General features: G+C 41.7%; 1 protein-coding gene across 1 annotated transcript in view; it reads left to right on the top strand.

Moving 5' to 3' along the window:
• The first annotated feature begins 63 nt into the window (after positions 1–63).
• KNL1 (kinetochore scaffold 1) overlaps positions 64–21,878 on the top strand; it is a 44,680-nt gene continuing 22,865 nt past the window's right edge. The window contains exons 1-11 of the mRNA XM_077819988.1: positions 64–91; positions 5,206–5,260; positions 5,693–5,732; positions 8,032–8,091; positions 9,150–9,211; positions 9,717–9,766; positions 10,765–10,804; positions 12,235–12,272; positions 12,618–12,670; positions 14,416–19,479; positions 21,423–21,570. Of these exons, the coding sequence (XP_077676114.1) occupies positions 5,226–5,260; positions 5,693–5,732; positions 8,032–8,091; positions 9,150–9,211; positions 9,717–9,766; positions 10,765–10,804; positions 12,235–12,272; positions 12,618–12,670; positions 14,416–19,479; positions 21,423–21,570 (5,590 nt within the window). The 5' untranslated portion in view covers positions 64–91; positions 5,206–5,225. The remainder of the gene's footprint in view (positions 92–5,205; positions 5,261–5,692; positions 5,733–8,031; positions 8,092–9,149; positions 9,212–9,716; positions 9,767–10,764; positions 10,805–12,234; positions 12,273–12,617; positions 12,671–14,415; positions 19,480–21,422; positions 21,571–21,878) is intronic.

The raw sequence follows: 21,878 nt of genomic DNA, 5'->3' as shown, positions 1-21,878 counted from the left end.
CGATGGGCGCCGTGGGAGTAAGCGGCGGCGGCGGCGAGGAGGCGTTGGTGTCGGTGTCTTGAGGGCTGGATTTGGAGCGGAGCTGTGGAGGGTGAGGAGTCCGTAATGGCGGCGGCTCGTGAGGGGCTGGGAGCGGGCTCTGCGGGGGGCCGGCCCGGAGCAGAGGTGGGAGGGAGCGGGCCCGGCCCGGGTACTGCAGGGAGGGCGGGTCCCACGAGAGCCGCCGCCGCTCTGTGTCGGGCGGGAGGGTCTCTGACTGGGCGGGGGGCTCCCTGGATCCCCATGGGCCCCTCTCCCGGCCTGGGGCTGAGGGCGGGTCGCCTCCCGCTCCCCTGTGTGCCGTGAGGTGACGGTAACTGTCCCATAGGACCAGCTCAGTCTTGCGAGAGGTGTTCGCCGCGGCCTTAGGGGGAAGCCGAGATCTCGGTCCCGCGCATGCAGGTCTCTGCGCCGGTTCTGTGCCGCTGCCTGCGGATGCTGAGCGCTCCGTTTTTAAAACCCTTCTGTTTCCGCTGCGAACACGGCCACCGCCGCTGATGGAAACCTGTTCTCAGCCAGACAGCAGCCGTTCTGGGGAGACCTCCATGCAGCCTGTCCCATTAATAAGTTTTGGGACCATTTGCATGCTAACGTTATTAAGCCCAGACAGTTGTTTTTTATAGCTATTTTGTGCCAATATTTTGTTCCTTCCCCTTCTTAGGCCACATCTACATGAGAAACTTTTGTTGGTATACTAATATTGGTTAGGGGTATGTGATTTTTTTGGTGACCTTTCTCTACTGACAAAAGCCCTAGTGCAGATCGTACCAGTAGAACAGTGCTTTTGCTGGTATGGTTTATTTCTCACATACGCAGGCTGTTGTTGTGTAGGTCTCAAAATATTAGAGAGGCAAAGTGGGTAAGGTAATTCTTTCATTGGATCAACGTCTTTTGGTGAGGGGAAATCTGTAAGGCTATGTCTACATGTATAATGTATAAATGTTGGAAGACAGGATACTTTTGCGGATACAGACTAACATGGCTGCTACTCTGAAACCTGGGCTAGATCAGTGGTTCTCAAACTATTGTACTGGTGACCCCTTTCACATAGCAAGCCTCTGAGTAGACTCCCCCCTTTTAAATGAAAAACACTTGTGTATATATTTAACACCCTTATAAATGCTGGAGGCAAAGCGGGGTTTGGGGTGGAGGCTGACAGCTCGCGACCCCCATGTAATAACCTCATGACCCCCTGAGGGGTCCCGACCCCCAGTTTGAGAACCCCTGGGCTAGATGGACCTTTGGTCTGATTCAGTATAGCCGTTCTTATGTTGCTTCTGATGATTAACTTGGAGGGTTGTTTGAAGGCCAGAAAAGGGGGTTCGGGAAAGATATCTTTCAGGATGTGGCCCCCATTGAGTATGGGTTGTAATTGTTTAATGATACCACACATGGGTTCCAGTGTGGGGGGTGGTAGGTGGCAACTAGGTGTATGGGATTAGAGGGAGTTGTCTTGGAGAATTTGGGTGGTCCTTTCCATTACATGATCTAGTTCTTTGGGGGACTGTCCTTGTTTGGTGAAGATGGTTTTAAGAATGTTAAGGTGTATATTCCGGACCTTATCTTTGGAGTATATTCTGTGTTATCTGAGCACCTGGCTTTAGATAACAGATTTTTTGGTGTAATTGTGGGGAGGAAAGGGGTTACTGGGTCTGTGAAAGTAGGTGTGGCAATCTGTAGGTTTCTTCCGTACAGTTGTCTGTGGGTTCCAATGATGAAGCTGATTGTGGTGTCTAGGAAGTTGATGCTAGTGTGGGAGTGTTCTAAAGAGAATTTAATGGATGGGTTGTGATTGTTGAAGATTGTCTAGCACAGGGATTCTCAAACTGGGGGTCGGGACCCCTCGGGGGGTCATGAGGTTATTACATGGGGGGTCGCGAGCTGTCAGCCTAGACCCCAAACCCTGCTTTGCCTCCAGCATTTATAATGGTGTAAAATATATTTTTAAAAGTGTTTTTTTAATTTATAAAGGGGGGGGTCGCATTCAGAGGCTTGCTATCTGAAGAGGGTCACCAGTACAAAAGTTTGAGAAGCACTGGTCTAACATAAATGCTGAATAAACTGGTAACTTAGATTAGAAAATATGGACGTTGAGTGCTCCATGCTTTTCTGTGACTAGACAGGAGGAGATAAATATTATAATTCAATGACAAAAAGCTATTGCAAAATGCAGAGATAAGGTTGGTTGGTGATATATGTCATCCCCTTGCAGAACATTGAGCTGAGCAAAACTCTAATGTCAGAAACCCAGGAAATGCTAAGGGGGGTGGTGTGGGAAGGGGTTGTGGGTGTCTGGCACCCTGGCTGGGCTCTGGGAGGGGGAGAAAGCGGGCAGAGAAACATGAACTGGGTTGTCATAGGGGTTTCTTTAACTCTCTACTCCTGGGGGGGATTTTTCTGTGTCTGTAATATTTCAGACATACTTGCTGACAGGTATTTTGAAATAAATTATTAAAATTGAAACTGGTGTGATTATCTAGTGTTATTTTGACAAATAAAATTTGCTGAATTTTGCAAAATTTTAAAATATTGTGTACAGAATTTTTAATTTTTTAGTGCAGAATTTTTATATCTTTGGCGCAGAATTCCCCCAGGATTAACTGACAGTGGAGGTATTTAGTTAATTCTGCTTGGTCAAGATCTGTGGATTACTTTGAGGTGTGAGACGGCTATGATTGTGAGATGTGGTAATCTGTTTTTCACCCTCCAGTGTAAAGAAAGAGAAGAGGTGCATGTATGCCTTCAGGATGCAGTATGCATTATTTCTATGCAGAATTGTGTAGGAGTAGAATGTCAGTAGCAAGGAATAGGGCCTTTATAATAAAGGATATTGTCAGCAGTGAGGTGGAATAGGAGAGAATTCTAATGTTTTAATGATGGTTAAGTTAAAGTATAGGTTGAAATTGTATTCTGTGAGTAACGGTACTTCTGCATTTGACCTTGAAGATGTGATTCCTAGTTCATGTAGATGTACCTGTGTTACCTCCGCTTGAGCTAGCACACTGGCAGAGCTCTGAGGTGCAGGGGACTGGGGGAATTGGCAATGCAGGAGGTTGGCGGGGACTGGCAGAGCTGGGATGCAGGAGAGTTGAGGTTTAGGCTGGTTGGGGTGCATGGGCAGCTGGGAGAGCAGCGCAGTTAGAGTATACTGGCAGAGTTGTGGGGTGCAGAGTATTGGGGTGCACTGGAAGAGCTGGGAGTGCTATACCTTCCTCATCTGAGCCTACAAACTCTCTTGCCTTCCCTAGTATTCAACCCTATTTATCCACCTCCCCGTAAGACCCCTCTCCTTGCTGAAGCTCCAAACCCCAACCTCTTATTCCCCCATTCCTTTGTCCCCTAATATCTTTCCCTTTCCCTCCCAAGAAGTAATTTGTCTTATTTCCGCCCCTCCCCCCCAAATACTGTGATTATAGTCCCTCCAAAAGGAAACTGCCACCCGTGATTCACAAATTGCAGCAACTTCCAGCTGCTCAGTCTCAAACTCCTTTTCTCTTAGGTGGGGACTTATGATTTACTTTTCCTTAGTTCTGTTAATTGAAGGGTGGGCTCACGGCCATTAAGAGGTCTGTCATTCATCCAGTCATTGGAAAAAATAATTCCAATTACACAAATATAATGATGGGGGTCTAAATTAGTTGTTTCCACTCAAGAAGGAGATCTTGGAGTCATGGTGGATAGTTCTCTGAAAACTTCAGCTCAATGTGCATGAGAGGTCAAATGTTGAATAGAATGTTAAGAACTATTAGGAAAGGAATAGAAAATAAGACAAAGTACAGTGCCACTATATAAATCCACGGTATGCCCACACCTTGAATACTGTGTCAAGTTCTGGTCCCTTCGTCTCAAAAAAGATGTGGTGGGACTGGAAAATGTTCAGAGAAGGGTAACAAAGGTGATCAGGGGTATAGAATGGCTTTCATACGAGGAGAGACTGAAAAAAAACTAGGGCTGTTCAGCTTAAAAACGGGATAATTGAGGGGAGATATGATAAAGATCTATAAAATCATGAATGGTGTATAAAAAGTGAATAGAGAAATGTTATATACCCTTTCCCAAAATACAAAAAACAGGGGTCCCTTGATGAAATCAATAGGCAGTAGGTTTACTACAAGCAAGAGGAAATACTTTTTCACACAATGCACAATTAACCTGTGGAACTCATTGATATGGAATGTTGTGATGTCCAAAAACATAACTGGGTGGAAAAAAACAACTAGATAGGTTCATGGAGGATAGGTGTATAAATGGCTATTAGCCAAGATGGTCAGGGATGTAGCCCCATGCCTGGAATGAAGAAAGAAGAAGCCGGGGTGGATCTTTCCAAAATTTCCCTGTTCTGTACATCCCCCTTGAAACTCTGGTATTAGCCACTGTTGGAGACTGGATACTGGGCTAGATGGACCATTGCTCTGACCTGGTATGGCAGCTCTTACGTTTTTATTAGTACCTCTCAGTTTTAACGAAGCTGCAAAAGAAAACCATTTGGAAATGGGAGCTTTAATTCAGGAACCCCTGGATCAAATGACCTCAAATTTGGATCACTAATGTTACCCTGTCCTCCCTTGAGGCACACCAAATTTCAAAGCAATCAGAGTTACATTTTGGATTCTAGAGCCCTTACAAAAGTCAAGTTTAAAGCATTTGTAATGTCAGGAATTGAACTCTAGCTGTTTTCCTAGTATTGGCACATGCACAGTGTAAATGGACATTTTTCTTAAATACCACTCTCAATTTGGGTCCCCCAAAGTTTTAGTGAGTGCCATACAATACCTTGGATAAAACTTGACAGATTGAGACCATTTTGATCCACATTGCGTCAATAGTTTGACTTGTAGCTCTGGGCAAAAAAAAAAAAAAAAAACCTAGAAACTTTTCTGTGACTCCTGGCTTAAATTATTCCAATTTTGGAGCCTTAACCCTGCCCTGCACCTTCCTGAGGCACACCAAACTTCAAAGAAATCCAACTAAGCATGTTGATTTTAGAGGACTTAGGTCCACCTTTAAACAGATGTCATGATGCAACCTTAGCAATAGTGATTGTTATCCTGCACCACTTCAATGATCCGGGTGTGGCAGTGGTTGAGTATCATGGCTTAATGTGATTTCCCTATTGCTTTGACTCTTAGCTGTTTTTTGGATTTAAATGTTGTGTGTTTGTTACAGGAAAAACTTGCCCTTCAGAAATGGACAGGATTTATTCAGAATCAAATGAGGAAAAGTAAGTTGAAGCTTCCAACTGAGAATTTTAAGGTGCCAAACATTGTTTTGTTTTAGTGGATAAAGATTATTTCCTGTCCTTGGCCCTACACACAGCAGCTGTCCCCAGAGACGCTAACATCTCCATTAAACCCAAAGGACAGAGGGAGCTTCGTTGTTACAATAAGGGAAAGTTCTACAAATATTTCATAGCAGTAGGTTGTTTGAGGTCTCATCGGGGGTGGGGGACAGCACTATATTTTCCAGAATTTCTTTTCTGCTCTCTAGCATTGGGATCAGCTGTGCCAAGAGGGCTTGGATTTAATTATTTTCTAAACATAAAAATAATGAAATCCTGCCCATTTTAGAAACTTGTTGCTAAAGATAGTGTCATTGAAGAACGACATCCTTTGTGTGAGTTTACACCCTAACAGTTCCTCTTTTCTTTTCTCAGTGATCATACAGAATGCATCAGACGGCAAAGGCTTTCCTCGGTGAGTGTGACTTTGAATAAGATCATTTATCAGTAGTGGAAGTTGGTATAGATGAGCCTGCTTTTCTCCCTAGCATATGGAAAATCCTCAGAGTCAAAAAAGAATAAGTCAAGTGGGTTTGCCTATCCATCTCTTTCTGATGGTTGTTCTAGTTGCTTTCTATAGTGCAGTCTGGCCACTTACTCAGTAAGCGTCTAAATTAAAATGGCACTCCTGCCGATGTAAGTCGCTCACTACAGTAATTTAATAACTCCACTTCTGCGAAAACGTAGTGCTTAAGTTGATGTAGTTAAGTCAATGCAGTGTCCATGTAGAGCCTGTGTTGCTTACATCGCCCTTTGCCATCAGGGGCTGACAGCCAGAGCCCACTGCTGCCCTCCCAGTGAGGAATTGCGGGTGGTGGGGAGGAGAGCTGGAACCTCACCTCCACTGCCCAATGACGATTTGAGGGTAGGTGGGGAGGAGAGCCCGAACTGGGGTTGCGTCCCAGTGAGGGATGGAGGAGGGGTAAGAGGGACAGCTGCCACCAGCTCCTGGTGAGGGATTTGGGGATGTGTGTGTGGAAGGACAGCCTGAGCTTCGTCTGCCTCACGGTGAGGGATTTGGGGAGGATGGGGGGGGAGAGTCTGAGCCCAGGTGGCGGGGCTCAGGCTGTCAGTGCCCCACATTGTCAGTTAAATCCGTGCAAGTGCTCCTGATGAGGATGCGAGCCACTGACAGAAAGAGCATAGTGTAGACATTAAAAATCAGATTACACCTCTATCCCGATATAATGCGACTTAATATAACGTGGGTTCACATACAATGCGATAAAGCTCTGACATGCTGCCCTGAGCAGCGTGTTAAGGGTGCTGGGCTGGGCCGGGGCAGAGGGGTTGGATAAGGGGCAGAGGGTCTCGGTGGCTTCCCCCTCCCGCCCCCCCCCACAGGGTCTCGGTGGCTTCCCCCTCCCTCCCCCCCACAGGAACCACAGGGCAGGAGCTGTGGGGGGCACTTTTGGGGGCCCTGTAGTCCCAGAGTGGCCCGGGGGATTAGCAGGAGGCCGGGAGCAGCCCACTTCGCTTCCCTCGACCCAGCCGTGTCTCTGGGGGGAGGGGGTTTGGGGGGAAGGGATCCCCCCCTGCACTCACCGGCAGTGGCAGAAGTGGAGCAGCCTGGAGCGGAGCAGCCCAGCCCCAGCCTGCTCCACTCCGCCAGCTCCCAGCCACGGCGCTCTGCTTCCTGCCGCAGGGGTGTGTGGATAGGGGTCGGAGCAGTCAGGGAGCGGGGGGGTTTGGTGGGGTCATGGGGATGATTAGGGACAGGGGTCTCTGGAGGGGGCGGTCAGGGAACAAGGAACAGGGCGGCCAAAGCAAGTTCAATATAACGCGGTCTCACCTATGATGCGGTGAGATTTTTTTTTTTTGTCTCCCGAGGACCGCATTATATCGGGGTAGAGGTGTAATTATTCTGGTGGCTGTATGTCGAGTTAATTTATGTTGACTTAATTTTGTAGTGAAGATATGTCCTCACCGTTCTCCACAGCATATTGAAATAGCTGCTCGATGGATATACTGGTAGATCAGACAACTATTTAGTGGTCTGTATGTTGCATCATGGAAGAGGATGGAAGCATTGCTGATAACAAAATGACGTAACACAGTTTGACACCCTTTCCGTGGAAAGGTTTATAATTTAAGAAAAAACATACGTGGGCTCATTTAGTATCTTTCTGACAAAAGTGTAAGAACTCATTACTGAAAGGGACAGCCTTATGTACCTTATTGTCTAATAGAAGAATTAGAAGTGCTTAAAACAGTGAAATGAGACATATGCTCAGAAATTCAGAGTGAGCTCTTTGCCTAAGATGTATATCTTGCATGATTGCTTTTAAAATTCCTAAGAGGTTTTAAGAGCTGCTGCACTCTCATCTTCCTTTGGTCATTAACATCTCTTTTAAAAAAAAAATCTTATCTTCTGCACCAATGTGGAATACCAAATTAACCTTACTGTCTCATCCATTTTCTAATGTCCCAATCCTGCGCACTACTTTTCTCAGATGGAGTTTTGTACTGTCTTGCTTTTTGGAAATCTTCATATAAAACTGTCATTTGTGGTAGGTGAAGTTCTAGAAATCAGGAAGCAGCAGCAAAGTGTGTGCTTGATTAGCATTCTGATCATAGTAGAGGAGAGAGAGAGAGTCTGTATTGGAACATGTTACTCATTTGCTAGCTTTCCTGAGTGCCTGATCTTTTATAGGAGGCCAATTGTTGAAGCTGCAGAAATCATTTTCTCAACTATTATAAATATTTTCTTTTAGATTTTAAAAGCTCCGCGGAGTCCTCTCAAGGACCTTGGAAGTGGGAATGAATTCACTCAGGTAGGGATTAACCCTTTACTTGTCAATATTTTTTTAACGACTGCAATCTGTTCTGAACAAATGTCATCGATTGAGTCACCTCACTGGCATAGCTGCACATGTAGAAACTCTTCTTATAACTGCTCAAGAATATGAATGGTTCAGTTGCTAAAATTCTGTGGACTTCCTGTAACATTTATCTGATATTTTGTAGGCTAACTAAAGTGTTTATTCCAGTCAGTGTTTTATTTTTTTGTTTGCTTTAACAAAAGCAAACTTACTTAAAGTAAAAGGAGAGGGAAGAGAGCAATGATTAACAAATTAGTAGATATTACTTGCTTTTGTTACAGTCCATAAGACTTAGAGTTTTAAGGCTGATTAATGTTTATAGACTATTATAGTAGTTAAAATGATTTTACATATGAAAAGCTAAAATTAACTTGTTAAAAACTAGGCAGCAAACTCTCTATTTAAGGTAAAGGTTAACAAACATTAATATTTTCATTTTATACAGAGTAACTTTTAGTACATGATTTAGTTCAAGTAAACGTCTGCCACCCCATAGTACATGTGGACGTAGTCCTAGCCGCTCTGCAAGTTTGTAATACATTCCTTTAAATCTGTGCTCTAGGCTATACATAGACTTTGCTGTTCATTACACTGTGATAAATATGGATGTGGAAAATTTAACTTACTCACCAGAAGGAGTTTGCTGTGTACATGTGGTTTTCACTGATCACAGAATTTAAATTTTCAATTGTTTGCTTGTCCCATTTTTCACTGAGGAGTACAAGAAAGATATACAGGATGCCGATATTTGACCTTTGAGCTTTTGAATGTGGTTAGTTAATTTCTGTGTCTTTCTTTTATGGTCTATTTACTTAATCACTATCTTGGCCATTTTTCTTCAACTCCTCTATTCAAAATACTCCTGTCTGCCTGCACAGTCTGTCCTGTATCATGAGAGTAGGGTTTTCAACTTGTGGTCTGAGGACTCCTGGGGGTCTTCAGACTATGTCTAAAGTCTATGTCTACAGTCGTCTGTAAATCATATTGTTGTGTCCTCTCTATATCTTTAGGATTATGATACTGAGAAGCGTCGGAAGAACTCTCGCCGTGTCAGCTTTGCAGATACCATAAAGTAAGTTTAATCTGAAGGTTGCTGATCTACAGGTTGTTTATGTATAAATGTACATCCCAGGCAGTGAGCTGGTGGCCAGTGAAACTGATAGGTTTGCATAAATGCATGAGAATTCAAGTGAAGGAACTGAATATTATTGGTGGCAGGAGAAAATAGAAAGTCAGAGACTTCAGGAATTTGAAGAGATCCTTAACCCATTCTTCTGCCTGTCTCGAAAAGAGGGCAAAAGGGAAGATTTTATAACTAGAATGTTTTGGTTGTGTCATTAATTCACTTTGTGGCTTTCATTTTAAGTCTAATAAAGATAATTTCCCATGGGAAGTTGGAGGTAAGTTCTTGTCTTTCTGAGCACTTGTGTTCAGGTATTTTGTAGAACATACAATATAGAGAAGGGCTGAAATCAAAACTGATTTTTTTTTAACTTGGTTTTAAACAGAACACCCTTTGTTCCAGTAGAGATAATTTTGTGTAGCTTATAAAATGTCTGTTCTGTTCTTTGTTTCAGGGTTTTCCAGACAGATCTTCAAACTAATGTGGTAGAGCCAGAAAATACAGGTAAAAATTTCTTTCTCTTTCAATTACAGGGTCTACAGATCTGTTGGCCAGTGAGTTTTCAGCTTGCATGCAGCTACATAAGCAGAACTAGACCTGTCAGTCACTGATAGGGTAGGGCGGGGCCAACTGTCAGTGACTGAAAGGTCTGATTCAGTCTATGTAGCTGCATGCAGGCTGAGAGAGCCCATTAGTTAACAGCTCTGTAGATCATGTAACTAAGAGGAAACTTTTGATCAAAATAAACGTTCCTATTCTATATACACCTCTACCCCGATATAACGCGACCCAGTATAACACGAATTCAGATATAACACGATAAAGCAGTGCTCTGGGGGGTGGGGCTGCGCGCTCCAGTGGATCAGCGTGTGAGTGTGTCTGGCTCCGACATGCTGCTCTGAGCAGCGTGTTAAGGGTGCTGGGCCGGGGCAGAGGGTCTTGGGGGGTGGTCAGGGGATAAGGAGCGGAGGGTTGGATGGTTCTGGGAGTGGGGCGGTCAGGTGACAGGGAACGGGGGTGTTGGATAGTGCGTGGAGTCCCGGGGGGCCTGTCAGGGGGCGGATGTGGATAAGGGTCGGCGCAGTCAGGAGGCAGGGGTTGGATGGGTCAGTCAGGGGGCAGGAAGTGACTATTAATAATGGAAATGCTCGAGGCCAAAGCAAGTTCGATATAACGCAGTTTCACCTATAACGTGGTAAGATTTTTTGGCTCCTGAGGACTGCGTTATATTGGGGTAGAGGTGTATTTAGCATTCAGTTTCTACAGACCCAGCAGAATATCCTTCTATCTATTTCCAGCTTCCAAAAGTTTGTGTAGCAAGTACCTGAAAAGAGTTAACAGAACGTCAAGCTGTTCTGTTCTTCTGGTTTTCCGACTGAGAGGGCACATCAAAAGTCAGAAAGAGTAGAACATTTTTCCTGCAGTTAATTCCTATCTCTGAATGTCTTGATGTCGCTTCTCCTTTTGTTGATTTAATATTTATATTCTCATTTTATTTTTAGAGAGAGCAGCAAATATAAGGAATCAAATCCTATTTAACCAGTAAGTTTAGAAAATTGCTTTTTTGCACACCTTAAGAGCTATGCTCTGAGGGGGGGAAATTCCTTACATGACACAACTATCAAAGTTAATGTTTCTCTCAAAAACAAGATTAAGCATGGCATACTCTTATTTTAAAAATTAGTTTAAGGGGTTTAGCTTGGTTATGGAAACAATAATCTTGAAGAAAGCGCATGTTCAGTTCAGCCACTCAGAATAATAAGGCTGTATGGGTCATGGTATTTGCCACTAGTCATAGCTCCCAAAGAATCTAGAACAGGTTCTTCTTCAAGCTTTCTGCTGCTAGTGATGCTTAGTTCTATGAAGGGAGTAGAAGTCTTTGGAAAATAACAAAGCCTAGATTTTTTCAGAAAGATTTTTAAAGGATGAACAGAAATAAGACCTGCATGTTTCAAAGACTTCCACTCCCTATGCAGCATTGAGGTACCACAGTGGTGGTATTTGCACTTCAAAAACAAATTAATGGGACAGGGAAGATAGTTTGTATCATTCTATACTAGATAAAAATATTTTGAACATGTTAGCTCTTTGAGGTGAACCCTACTGAGTTTACTAATTCATGCTAAAAATACACCTCTTGTCATAGTGAAGACAAGCCCATGGAATCTGTGCTCTAAGACCTTGTCTAAATGAGGGGGAATGGTGGTGTTTAAAAAAAGAATTAGTGTGATTTTGATTAAAGTGTTTAAAACATATTGATGCACCTCATGAATGTAGAGTTTGATGCCTTTAAAACATTTTAGTTGGTGAGGGAGGAGCTTAGGGTTGGCCACGAACAGCTAACATTTTTAAAGGAGTCAAGCCCTGTCTAGGTACTAACATGCTTTAAACCAACCCTCTTCCCACTTCTCTCCCACCCCCCACATTTTTCCTTCATCATGCTAAAGTCTATCTGTCCTGAAAGAGCAGTAAAGGACACCAAAAGGAGAGGGCATCAGAAGTCTCACTGAGAGCAGAACAAGGTGTTTACCTGATACTCCCCTTTTCCTTAGATGGAATTACTGGAGCCTTTTAGTTTACAGAAGATTGAACTCAAACTGCCTTATAGCCCATTGGGAGCGGAAGGGGATAACCTAAACCAAAAGGTCTGGGTTTAGAATAAGGAATTAATTTTAGCCCTTCTCTCTTCCTCAGTGGCAAGTAATAATTCACCAGTATGCAAAATATTTGGGACGGGCAGTATCTTCTTGACATATAATGTTGCAGTAATTTCTTGGGTTAAGGACTCTCTTCAGCGTTATTGGACTGCAACTTTGTATCTTACAGATCTACTCACAGCATCTGTTACCTGCTGTTCAATACCTGAACACTGTTCCAAGCCTAATGCTCACTTCTTGCTATATTACCGAAATGAGAGCTCTGTGTTTTGAAATCTTTTAGTAAACTGTTTATGTAAAACTACTTTTTTTTAGAAATGAAGGGTCTGAAACTGTTCAGTGCGAGATTACTGGTAAGTTTGAAAATAGATTTCTTTATTAACAAGTTACTTTTGTCCAAAACTACTTATTGTGATAAAGGATGTGAGCAGTCCTGGAACAATCTGTCTGTTAATGAAGAGAACTGTTGTGTAACTGGGGTTTTTACCCCATAACTGCTTGGCAAGCATCCTGCTGTTGGACCTCAGCTACTTCCTCACAAGAGACAGACAAATATACCCTAAAATAAGTTTTCATCATAGTCGGCTGTATTTGTGTTCTATCCACACTCAGTTACTGATACATGTAGAGTAAGTTCACAGATCCCCATTTCCTACGATCCTGAACTCAATGGATGCAATACTTTTTTCTCTTAAAAGGGATGGACACTTTGCTTCATGCCCCAATCCAAACACCGGTGCAGCAGACTGAGGTATGTGAATACGTTCACTCTTTCATGCTGAGAATATTTGGGTCCAAAAATCTGTTACTTCCTACACAAATGAATGCAAGAGGCCTAACCAACAAAGATGAAAATACAACTTAAAATGTAAATGAGTTATTGAACAAACAGGATCTTTGTTCATAATTCTCTTGGGAAGAGAAAAATGTTCAGACTTTCTTCCAAGTATTTCCCTCCAATCTGATGAATATCATACTGTGATACTGCAGACTTCTACTTTAAAGTAGCTTGCTAATTTCAGCATTAGAGGGAGCTTCTCCATTATTTCTAGTTGTGATCTCGGGGTATGCAGAAGAGACTTTTGTGCCAACTGCCTTTTCATAGCTGGGAGAGCTCACCCATGCTTTTCTCATCTAGTGATATTCCTTTAAAGATGGAGGTAAGAATAGATACATTATCCCATTATCCCTATGGCCACTGCAACGTTCCAGAAAGATAGTAAACAGTTGGTGTTTGAGCATGTCTCTGTAGTTTTCCCTACTGACTCAGGCAGTGAAAAATCCAACCTTGCAGCTAATATTTTTGTAATCCTGGTCATGTAAATCATTGAGCTTGTGTGTTCTTACGCTTCACTCATGGATCCTGGGAGCATGTAATCCAGTGTTGTGGAACATGCTCGTACTTCTTTTTTTTCCAGGCAGGCATTTGCCAAGATACTTGCTGCTGTTGCAATGCCCTTTGGCTTTTTCTAGACTAGGATTTAAAGATGTTATCTAATACAAGCTAACTAAAATGTTCTAAAGTCTAGTGTAGACAAGGCAGTGTATACCTTAACACAGGGATCTCAAACTCAAATCACAGCTGTTTGGCGGCAGGAAGCACTGGGAGGTAGGTGGAGGAGTGGGGCGGGGGGTGAGGGGAGCTTGGCTGCCTATGGCGGCCCGCAGGAAATAACTCCACGGGCAATGTGTTTGAGACCCCTGCCTTAACACATGCTAAACTGGTCAAGTTAAAGCCTAGGCTCCTGATCGTTTTAGAAAAGTCCAAACAGGTCATGCTTCTTCAAGCATACTGCTTATTGCATAAAATAATTGTACTTTAAATAAAGTGTATAGAATATTTTCCCTTGATCTACACTTTATAAAATATGAGGACCCTGTGGATAATTGTGGATTATTATTGGTCAATTTTCTTTCACTATGTTAGATTGGTTGAGCCTGTCTAAATCTTTTCTTCATTCTCGTCTTGGTTGTGGGAAAAAGAATTGTATAACTTCCAGATCCCATTGCTTATATGAGCATACATATACCAGCAACAAGGGAGGGCTTTTGATTGCAGCCAAGAAGAAAGGATTAGGCCACAACATATAACTGGAAAGAAAAATGGAACATTTTTGATCCATAAGTGACCCAACTTTATGAATAAGGATCAGTGATCCAGCCATAATATAAGCAAGATAGATCCAACATATCAGAAGTTTATATATCGCTGTAAAGTTCTGAAGTAAACTCTAACTCTAAAATGTTACATAGCATTATGCTGTAATTATGGAGCCCTGTCTCTTTCCTTGAAGGTGTGTAAGCTTTCATTTTTAGCTAAAGCTGTGTCTATTTACTGCTCACCTAGAAGGTCAGATACAAGTGATAGTCTGTATTTTTAAATAAATAAATAAATCTGGCCTTTAGGCCACTTTAATTGAGCCATGTATTAAGCAGAATAATTGGTTTAGCGCTTCTTGTATATGTCAGTAACTGTCATTTCCCGTTCTTTATTAGTGGCATGATACAGACAACAATCAAACAAATAGAAACGACAGAACACTTATCTTTTTGGATGAAAATGAAATGGATATGACAGCTAGTCACACTGCAGTGATCACACGTAACCTTAAAAGCAATGAAGAAATTGACAAACCTAGGAAAATAGACATCAAATCATTTTTAGCTGGGTTAACATCTAAAAATGAAGGGCGAGAAATGAACAAGGAATTTCGTTTTTTCTGTGATCCTACAGAGGCAAATTATGCATGTCCGTCTCTTCAACAGAAGCCAGACTTTGAGCCAGTAAAGAAAATAGATTTCAGTGAATTCTTGACAAGTCTGAAGTCAAGTGAAATGTTTGTCAACCCCACTCTTGAAGGACCTGACAAGGAGAACCTGTTTTTTGTCCCTTCACAACTTCCAGAAACTAGTACATTTTCTCCAGTGGAGTGTGTATATTCCCTTGCACAAGAGAACACCAGCAGTGTGACTAGAATCTTCAGTGGACAAGATGATGGGATGGATATTACAAAGTGTCACGTATCTAACATTAATACCGTGTTCCCCAATACTTGTGAGGCCATATCAAAGCAATTAGAATGTGGTGATGTAACTGTGGCTTGTGGAGATATGGATATGACGGCCAGCCAAACTGTAAAAATGTCCCTCTCCAAAAATAACACATTCAACACTGAGAAACAAAGTCAGACCATCAGAATGGATTTATCATCCAGTTTTGTTGCTGACCAATCTAGATTAAAGAGAACATCTAACCATCAATTGATTGTTCCACAGGACCCCCAAAGGTGTGTTGAAAAGAAAACTGTAAGTGTAGAAGATGAGGAAGGTATTACTCGAAGCCATACTATCTTGATAGACAATCACAAAGCATCACAAACCTCTAATCAAGGTTGCAGAACAAAGACTGTGGTTCCTGAATGTGTTTCTTTTGAGCCCATCTTCCATGGTGATAAAACCATTGTCTTTTCCAGTTGTAATGATATGGAAGTTACTGGGAATTGTACATTTGTAAACTATAATGAAACTTCCAAGGCAATTGGCAAGTCTTATTATGAAGCTTTTCAAAAACCAGAAAATGCCATCTCTTTGCTAATGGAAAATACAGTTTCAAGAGATGATGACATGAACGTTACAAAATGTCAAATAACTTCAGATAATCAAGTTCTCAGGCAATGTAAAAACAATGCACACACACTATCTTCTGTGCCAGATAACGGAAGTGAAAAAGGGATCCAAAATCACAGAGCTGCTTCTGAGACTCTGGGTCTAAATTCAAGTGCAAATCCTGGTTCTTGGACTTCTAAGGGCACATTTCAACACAGCACAGTGACCCCTCTGCTCGTTTCACGGCCATGTGACAAAACAATAGTCTTCTCAGGGGAAGATATGGGCTTGACTAGAAGTTATATTGCCAAGGATGTCGAAAAGGGCATTGCAAGTCAACTTCCCCCTGTCTCTGCTGGTATGTCCACCTCTGTGAAATTCAAACCTCAAATTTTTGGTAACAAATCTAGCTCTTCTAATTTAAATGAGCAGGAAGAAATGGAAATAACTAAATGTCATGCTGTAATCATTGACCATCAAAACACTGGAATAACTACAAGCCAACAACAAATGCAGCCTAAAACTATTCCAGGAGAGAACTGGAACAACGAAGTGAATGAAGCTGTAAGTCTTCTAAACCTTGACAAGGAATATCCTCTTTCAGAAATGGGTGATCACATAGATATTAAAAGAAGCCATCTCAATCCCAAAACCATTATTTTTTCATCACAAGAGCAAGAGATGGAAGTCACTAAAAGCCACACCATTGCTAGCAACAACTGTGTGCTGAAACCTTTACAAAGACAAAACTGTGAAATATCTCAACAATTGAGGAGAAGCCTAGTCAACCCTTCACTTGCCTATACTAATGACAAAACTGTTGTTTTTCCAGATAATCAAAGTATGGATATAACCAGAAATCATACTGCTGTTCTTGACTTTGCTCCTATTCTAGTAGCACAAGAATATGAGAGTACACATACTCAGAACAATGTAATATGTAAACCACAACAACTACAAAATAAGACCCTCTTATTTTCTGATGGTTCTGATATAGATATTACTAGAAGTCAGACTGCGGCAATAGAATGTGGGAGTCTCGGAATGAACTCAAATCAAAAGAATGACACTCCTGGAAATAACCAAATTCCAGCCCTTGCTGCTCCAAGATTTGCTTTCACTTCTGGTGATGAGACCCTTCCCTCTGATATTAAAGGAAATGTGCATTTTGGGAAGACAGCAGGAATACACATTGACTCAAATTCTGAATTGCAACAGCAAAGCCATACTATGGCAGCATTAAACAAGGTACTGTCAAACACTGCAAATTCTGAGAGACTTTCTTCAACTAGTAAAGCAGCTTCACTTTCTTCAAAACAGGACTTCATTAAAACAGCCAGAACATCAATGCCAGATACAAAAAATTCACAGATGGCTTCTCTTTTGGAAAAGTCAGTTGTGTTTTTCTCTGAAGAAAATATGGATTTGACTGGTAGCTGTGTAGTAAATGTTCCTGATACTGTTTTAACGGAAAGAAAAGATACTTTATTTCCAAAGAAAAAGGACTTGACCTCATGCCCTACCATTATAGCTGCAGATAGTGTGCAGCAACAAGGATGTGACCAGTGCCCCTTGATATATGGCAAGAAGACGTTAAGCAACAATGGCTTAAAGCCATTGTCTCTTTCAAATGAGAAGACTGTCATATTTTCAATGGATGATGATATGGAGATGACTAAAAGTCACACCATGGCATCAGACAATAAAATTTACCTACAAGGCGAGAGTTCAAGTAATGTAATACCCTTAATTCCTGCAGATAAAACTGTTGTATTTACATACAATGATGACATGGAAATAACTAGACCCAACACTGTTGTAATTGATAAACCTATGGAAAAGGCTGCATCCCAGACTGTGCCAGAACTAGGTAAAGGGACTGGAAGGAAAAGTCTGATTGGATCAACTAGTGAAAAGACTGTTGTGTTTTCACTGCGTGGTGAGAATGACATGGAGATCACAAAGAGCCATATAGCAGCAATAAACAGTGAAATTGCCTCACAAGGTGAGAGAGCACCTCAAACCCAGTCTGTAGTTCATGGAGATAAAATGGTGTTTATGTTTAATCAGGATGATTTGGAAATAACTGAATCTCACACTATTGATAAAACTATGGAAAGGGTCATGCATGTGGATAGATTAAAACTGGATAAATGGGTTGGACAGGAAGCTTTTTCAAATAGCAAAACAGTTGTGTTTGCGATGGGTGATGACATGGAGACCACTAAAATCCATACAGTGTCCTCAGATGATGATATTGCCCTACAAGGTGGACAAACCACTCACGTTGGTCCTGTACTTCCTGTTAATGAAACCATTATGTTTACATGTAACCAGGATAAGATGGATATCACTGCATCTCACACTGTTGATATTAATAGTAATAATCTTAAAGGATCTGAGAACCAAGAAGTGTCAAGTAAAAACCACCAGCAGCAGAATTTATGTAGAACATCGGCCCCTACATGTGGAGAGAAAATGTATTTTATGCACGTAGAAGATTTAGATAAAGGATGCCACTCAGATTTTAGGGACAAACATGGCCTGGATTTCCCTACTTTGTCAGTTTTACTATTTCCCTATAAAAAGGAAGAAACAGATACACTCAAAATCCACAATGTTGCCACGGAAAAGTCCATTGGTCCTGTCACTCTGCCACTTCCTGAAGTCACTTTGGATATTGTTCAGGAACCACAGAATGTTATTAACCTTTCCAAGGGCAACTCAAGTTCTGTATACTGCAAGGATCTGAAAAAACAAGTAAAACTTAAATCAAAGAGAGTGTCTTTCAAGCTTCCAGAGAACCAGATAGAATCCTCGACTTACAAGATTGAAAGTCAAAGAAAAGAAATTGCTGAGAATAGCCTCTTGGATTGTGATGGAGAAAATGATAATGGTGTGTCTCAGGTTCAAATTCCAGTCCAGCAGTCTCACTTATTTAAGGAGATCACTGATAGTTTGAACAGGGGTGCAGTTAATATGTTAGATACTGGTAGTATAGACTTGAAAGATGATCCAGGGAAGTTGACTTCATCTAGACATGGACGCAGATCCACAGAGTTAGACATTGATGGAGCAGACACTGTTATACTTCCTTACAAAGAGACTAAGGAAAATGAGGGAGTGTCTGCTGAATGGGAAAAACTTACAAAAGATTCCCAAAAAGACTCTGAACAGATTAAGCAATTCTCCCAAGTCAATGACATTCCTGCAGAACAAGTAGATCCCAGCCTTGTGTCTGAATTATCAGGTATTGTTAACATTTGTTCAAGGCTGAAAAATTGTAGAAGGAAGTCAGAAGTTGTCCCATTCTCTCAAACTGCTGCTGTCTCTAACCTTGCTGACAATTTTCCCAAATTGGCAACACAGCCAGAAGATCCTTTGAGTTTAGGAAAAGATGTTGAAAAGGAGTCCATTAATGCATTTTATATCAAAGAAGAGGAAAATATATATTTTGAAACTGGAGATGTACCCCTAGACACAACACATACAGATAAATGTCAAGTGAGAAAGCTACCCCTAGGTATCTTCTTGCCTAAATTGCCAAACAAAAGAAATTCCACTGTTCCAAGTGTAGAAGACCTCAATGCCAAATCAGTGGGTGGAGTAGAAGCTCAGGTTCCAGAAATAAATTTAGTCACCAGCAAAACCTCTGACAACATTTATCCCATTGGAAGGCAGATCTTGAGCCCTTCTCAGTATATAGATGAGGAATTGCTTCCTACATGCCCAGAGGAAATGGATTCAGTTGAGATTATAAATGAGCCCCTTGATGGAACCTGTAAAGAGATGAATAGAAAAGAGAGCTTTCACAATAAAAGCTGTCCATTAGAGGAGCAAGAAACTTGCAGCAACCAGAAGAGAGCTTGGGAACAAGAGGAAGAGGAACTCCAGAAAGGAAAGAAGATCAAGAGGGCTGAGAGCTGGGATGGAGATACCACAACAGAACAGCGGGTGAGCCTAATTACTCAGTAATCAGAATGTGGTCAGCTGTCCCCAGGGCTTTGATTTCATTCTGCCTAAATTATAGGCATGTGAATTAAAAAGTTTTAGTGTAGTCTTTACTCCTTGGGATTCTCTCAGTCACCAGTTCATTAATGATCATGGTTCTCTGCCTTTCCCCACTATCTTTCCTGTCTCTTGCCAGAGCTACAAAATAAATTGATGTGTGGAACTCACTTCTGAAGTGAGAGGAATTTGGGACAACAGAGTACTGATTTTCATGCCAGTTTTAAAGCACCCACCCTTAATAGCTTCATGCTAATTCTTTCCTTGACATGTGTTCATAGTCATCAGACCATTTGACAAGGTCACATTGCTTCGTTTGCTTTCCCCTACAGACCCAAACTTAGCAATCCTTGTATTGCTAGTAAGAAAGATGGAGCAGGATGTTGTTAATACTTAGAATTATGACCTGTTCTCTAGCAGAATATTTAATTTCATCCCTGCCAAATGCACAAGCAACCTTAATTCTAGCATTTTTCAGTGCCTGAATTTGCACCCTTAATAATGTTCTTTGTGTGTAATAGAGATTTAGCTTAAACTGATTCCTTATCCTGTCTTAAATTGAATTGGAGGTGTCCACACAGGGTTTTGCACAGATTTAATTAAATCTGTTTAAAATCATACCTTGAGTTAAACCACCGTGCAACTTTGAATGAAAACAAGGAATAAGATATTGTCCTTGTCCTGAATAGCTTTAGCTGAGATAAGGCTCAACAAGTGAGGGACAAACAGCAGGAAGAAGGGATAGGGAGAACAAGGATAACAATAGTGAGGTCATGTGGTTATATAGACTAGTCATGAGTCATGCCTTTGTTTGGCTCTTTTTAATCCCTTAGCTTTTTCTATTTCTTTATTTGTAATTCCTTTGCCCTACTTCTATTTTTATAACTTTGCCTGGCTCTTTTCTAAAATTATATTTTTTAATTCCTTAAACTATTTCTATAATGAGAGCAGGTGGGAGGTATGAAACAGCAGACAAACAGCAAAATAGTTTGCATTAGCAACTGCATACAAAACAAGAGGCAACTGACTGGTCCTCCTTGGAGGAGTGATGTTCTGGAGTGGAACTGAACTGGGCTTTTACTTCACAAAGAGTGGTGAGAATGTCCAAAAGCTGGAAAGGTGACTGCGGTCCCACCTGCCAGAAGAGCTGGGAGTTAGACAGGTGGCTGGTATGGCCTTATAGTGGGATGCCCTACTATTTAGTATATATAAATAGGGCCCTACCAAATTCTCGGCCATGAAGAATGCATCATGGACCATGAAATCTGGTCTTTTGTGTGCTTTTACCCTATATTATACAGATTTCATGGGGGAGACCAGCGTTTCTCAAAATGGCGGTCCTGATCCAAAAGGGAGTTGCAGGGGGGTCACAGTATTGCCAACCTTACTTCTGTGTTGACTTCAGAGCTGGGCAGCTGGAGAGTGGTGGCTGCTGACTGAGTGCCCAGCTCTGCAGGCAGCAGCGCAGAAGTAAAGGTGGCAATACCATACCATGCCATCTTTACTTTTGCGCTGCTGCTGGCAGTGGATCTGCCTTCAGATTTGGGCTCCTGGCCAGCAGGCGCTGCTCTTCAGCTGCCCAGCTCTGAAGGCACAGAAGTAGGGTAGCAGTACTGCGACCCCCCCCCCCCCCACACACACACACACACTTCCTTTTTGGGTCAAGACTCGTATAATTCCAACACCATGAAATTTCAGATTTAAATAGCTGAAAGCATGAAATTTATTATTTTTAAAATCATATGATTGTGAAATTGAACCAAATGGACCGTGAATTTGGTAGGGCCCTACATATAAATATGCAGAAGCTAAACATGATTTGCTATTGAAAGTAACAATGTAGCTGTTGTATAGCAAGTGTCCTAATAAATATGTTTGTTTGATTTCAGGCTACCTCCAGTATCATTTTATCTCATACCCAAGTAGAAACTCATGAGGGTGAAAATCCTCCAAGTCTATCAGCTAAAAGCCTGGAGAGGAGCAACTCTAGCAACAGCAGCAGTCTGGATTCTCTTAAAGCTGACACAGATCTTAGCAGTAAGACTCTCTTGGCAGTATTCACCTAAAACTGTTAACTTATTTCGGTTTTAATCAGCTCAGTAGATAAGGGTCTCTTACCAGCATTTATTTTCTCTGGGGATGTTGCATGTCATGTAAGCGCTGTATGGTAATATGTATTAATCTTTTTCAGTTAAGATAGCTCTTCGATTCTGTGGATGAGTACAAATTGTAATGGCATTTTTCCTAAGAAGTGATTTAGAAAAAGCAGACTCTTGTTACCAGTTGAAGGAAGGCCTGCAATAATATTTCTCTGTCCTCACCAGAAATGGTGGTTGTATTCATAA

The sequence above is a fragment of the Eretmochelys imbricata genome, chromosome 6 (assembly GCF_965152235.1).
Source record: "Eretmochelys imbricata isolate rEreImb1 chromosome 6, rEreImb1.hap1, whole genome shotgun sequence".
NCBI classification, from domain to species: Eukaryota; Metazoa; Chordata; order Testudines; family Cheloniidae; genus Eretmochelys; species Eretmochelys imbricata.
Note: the sequence above shows the minus strand (reverse complement) of the source record. Positions and strands in the feature narration are given on the sequence as shown.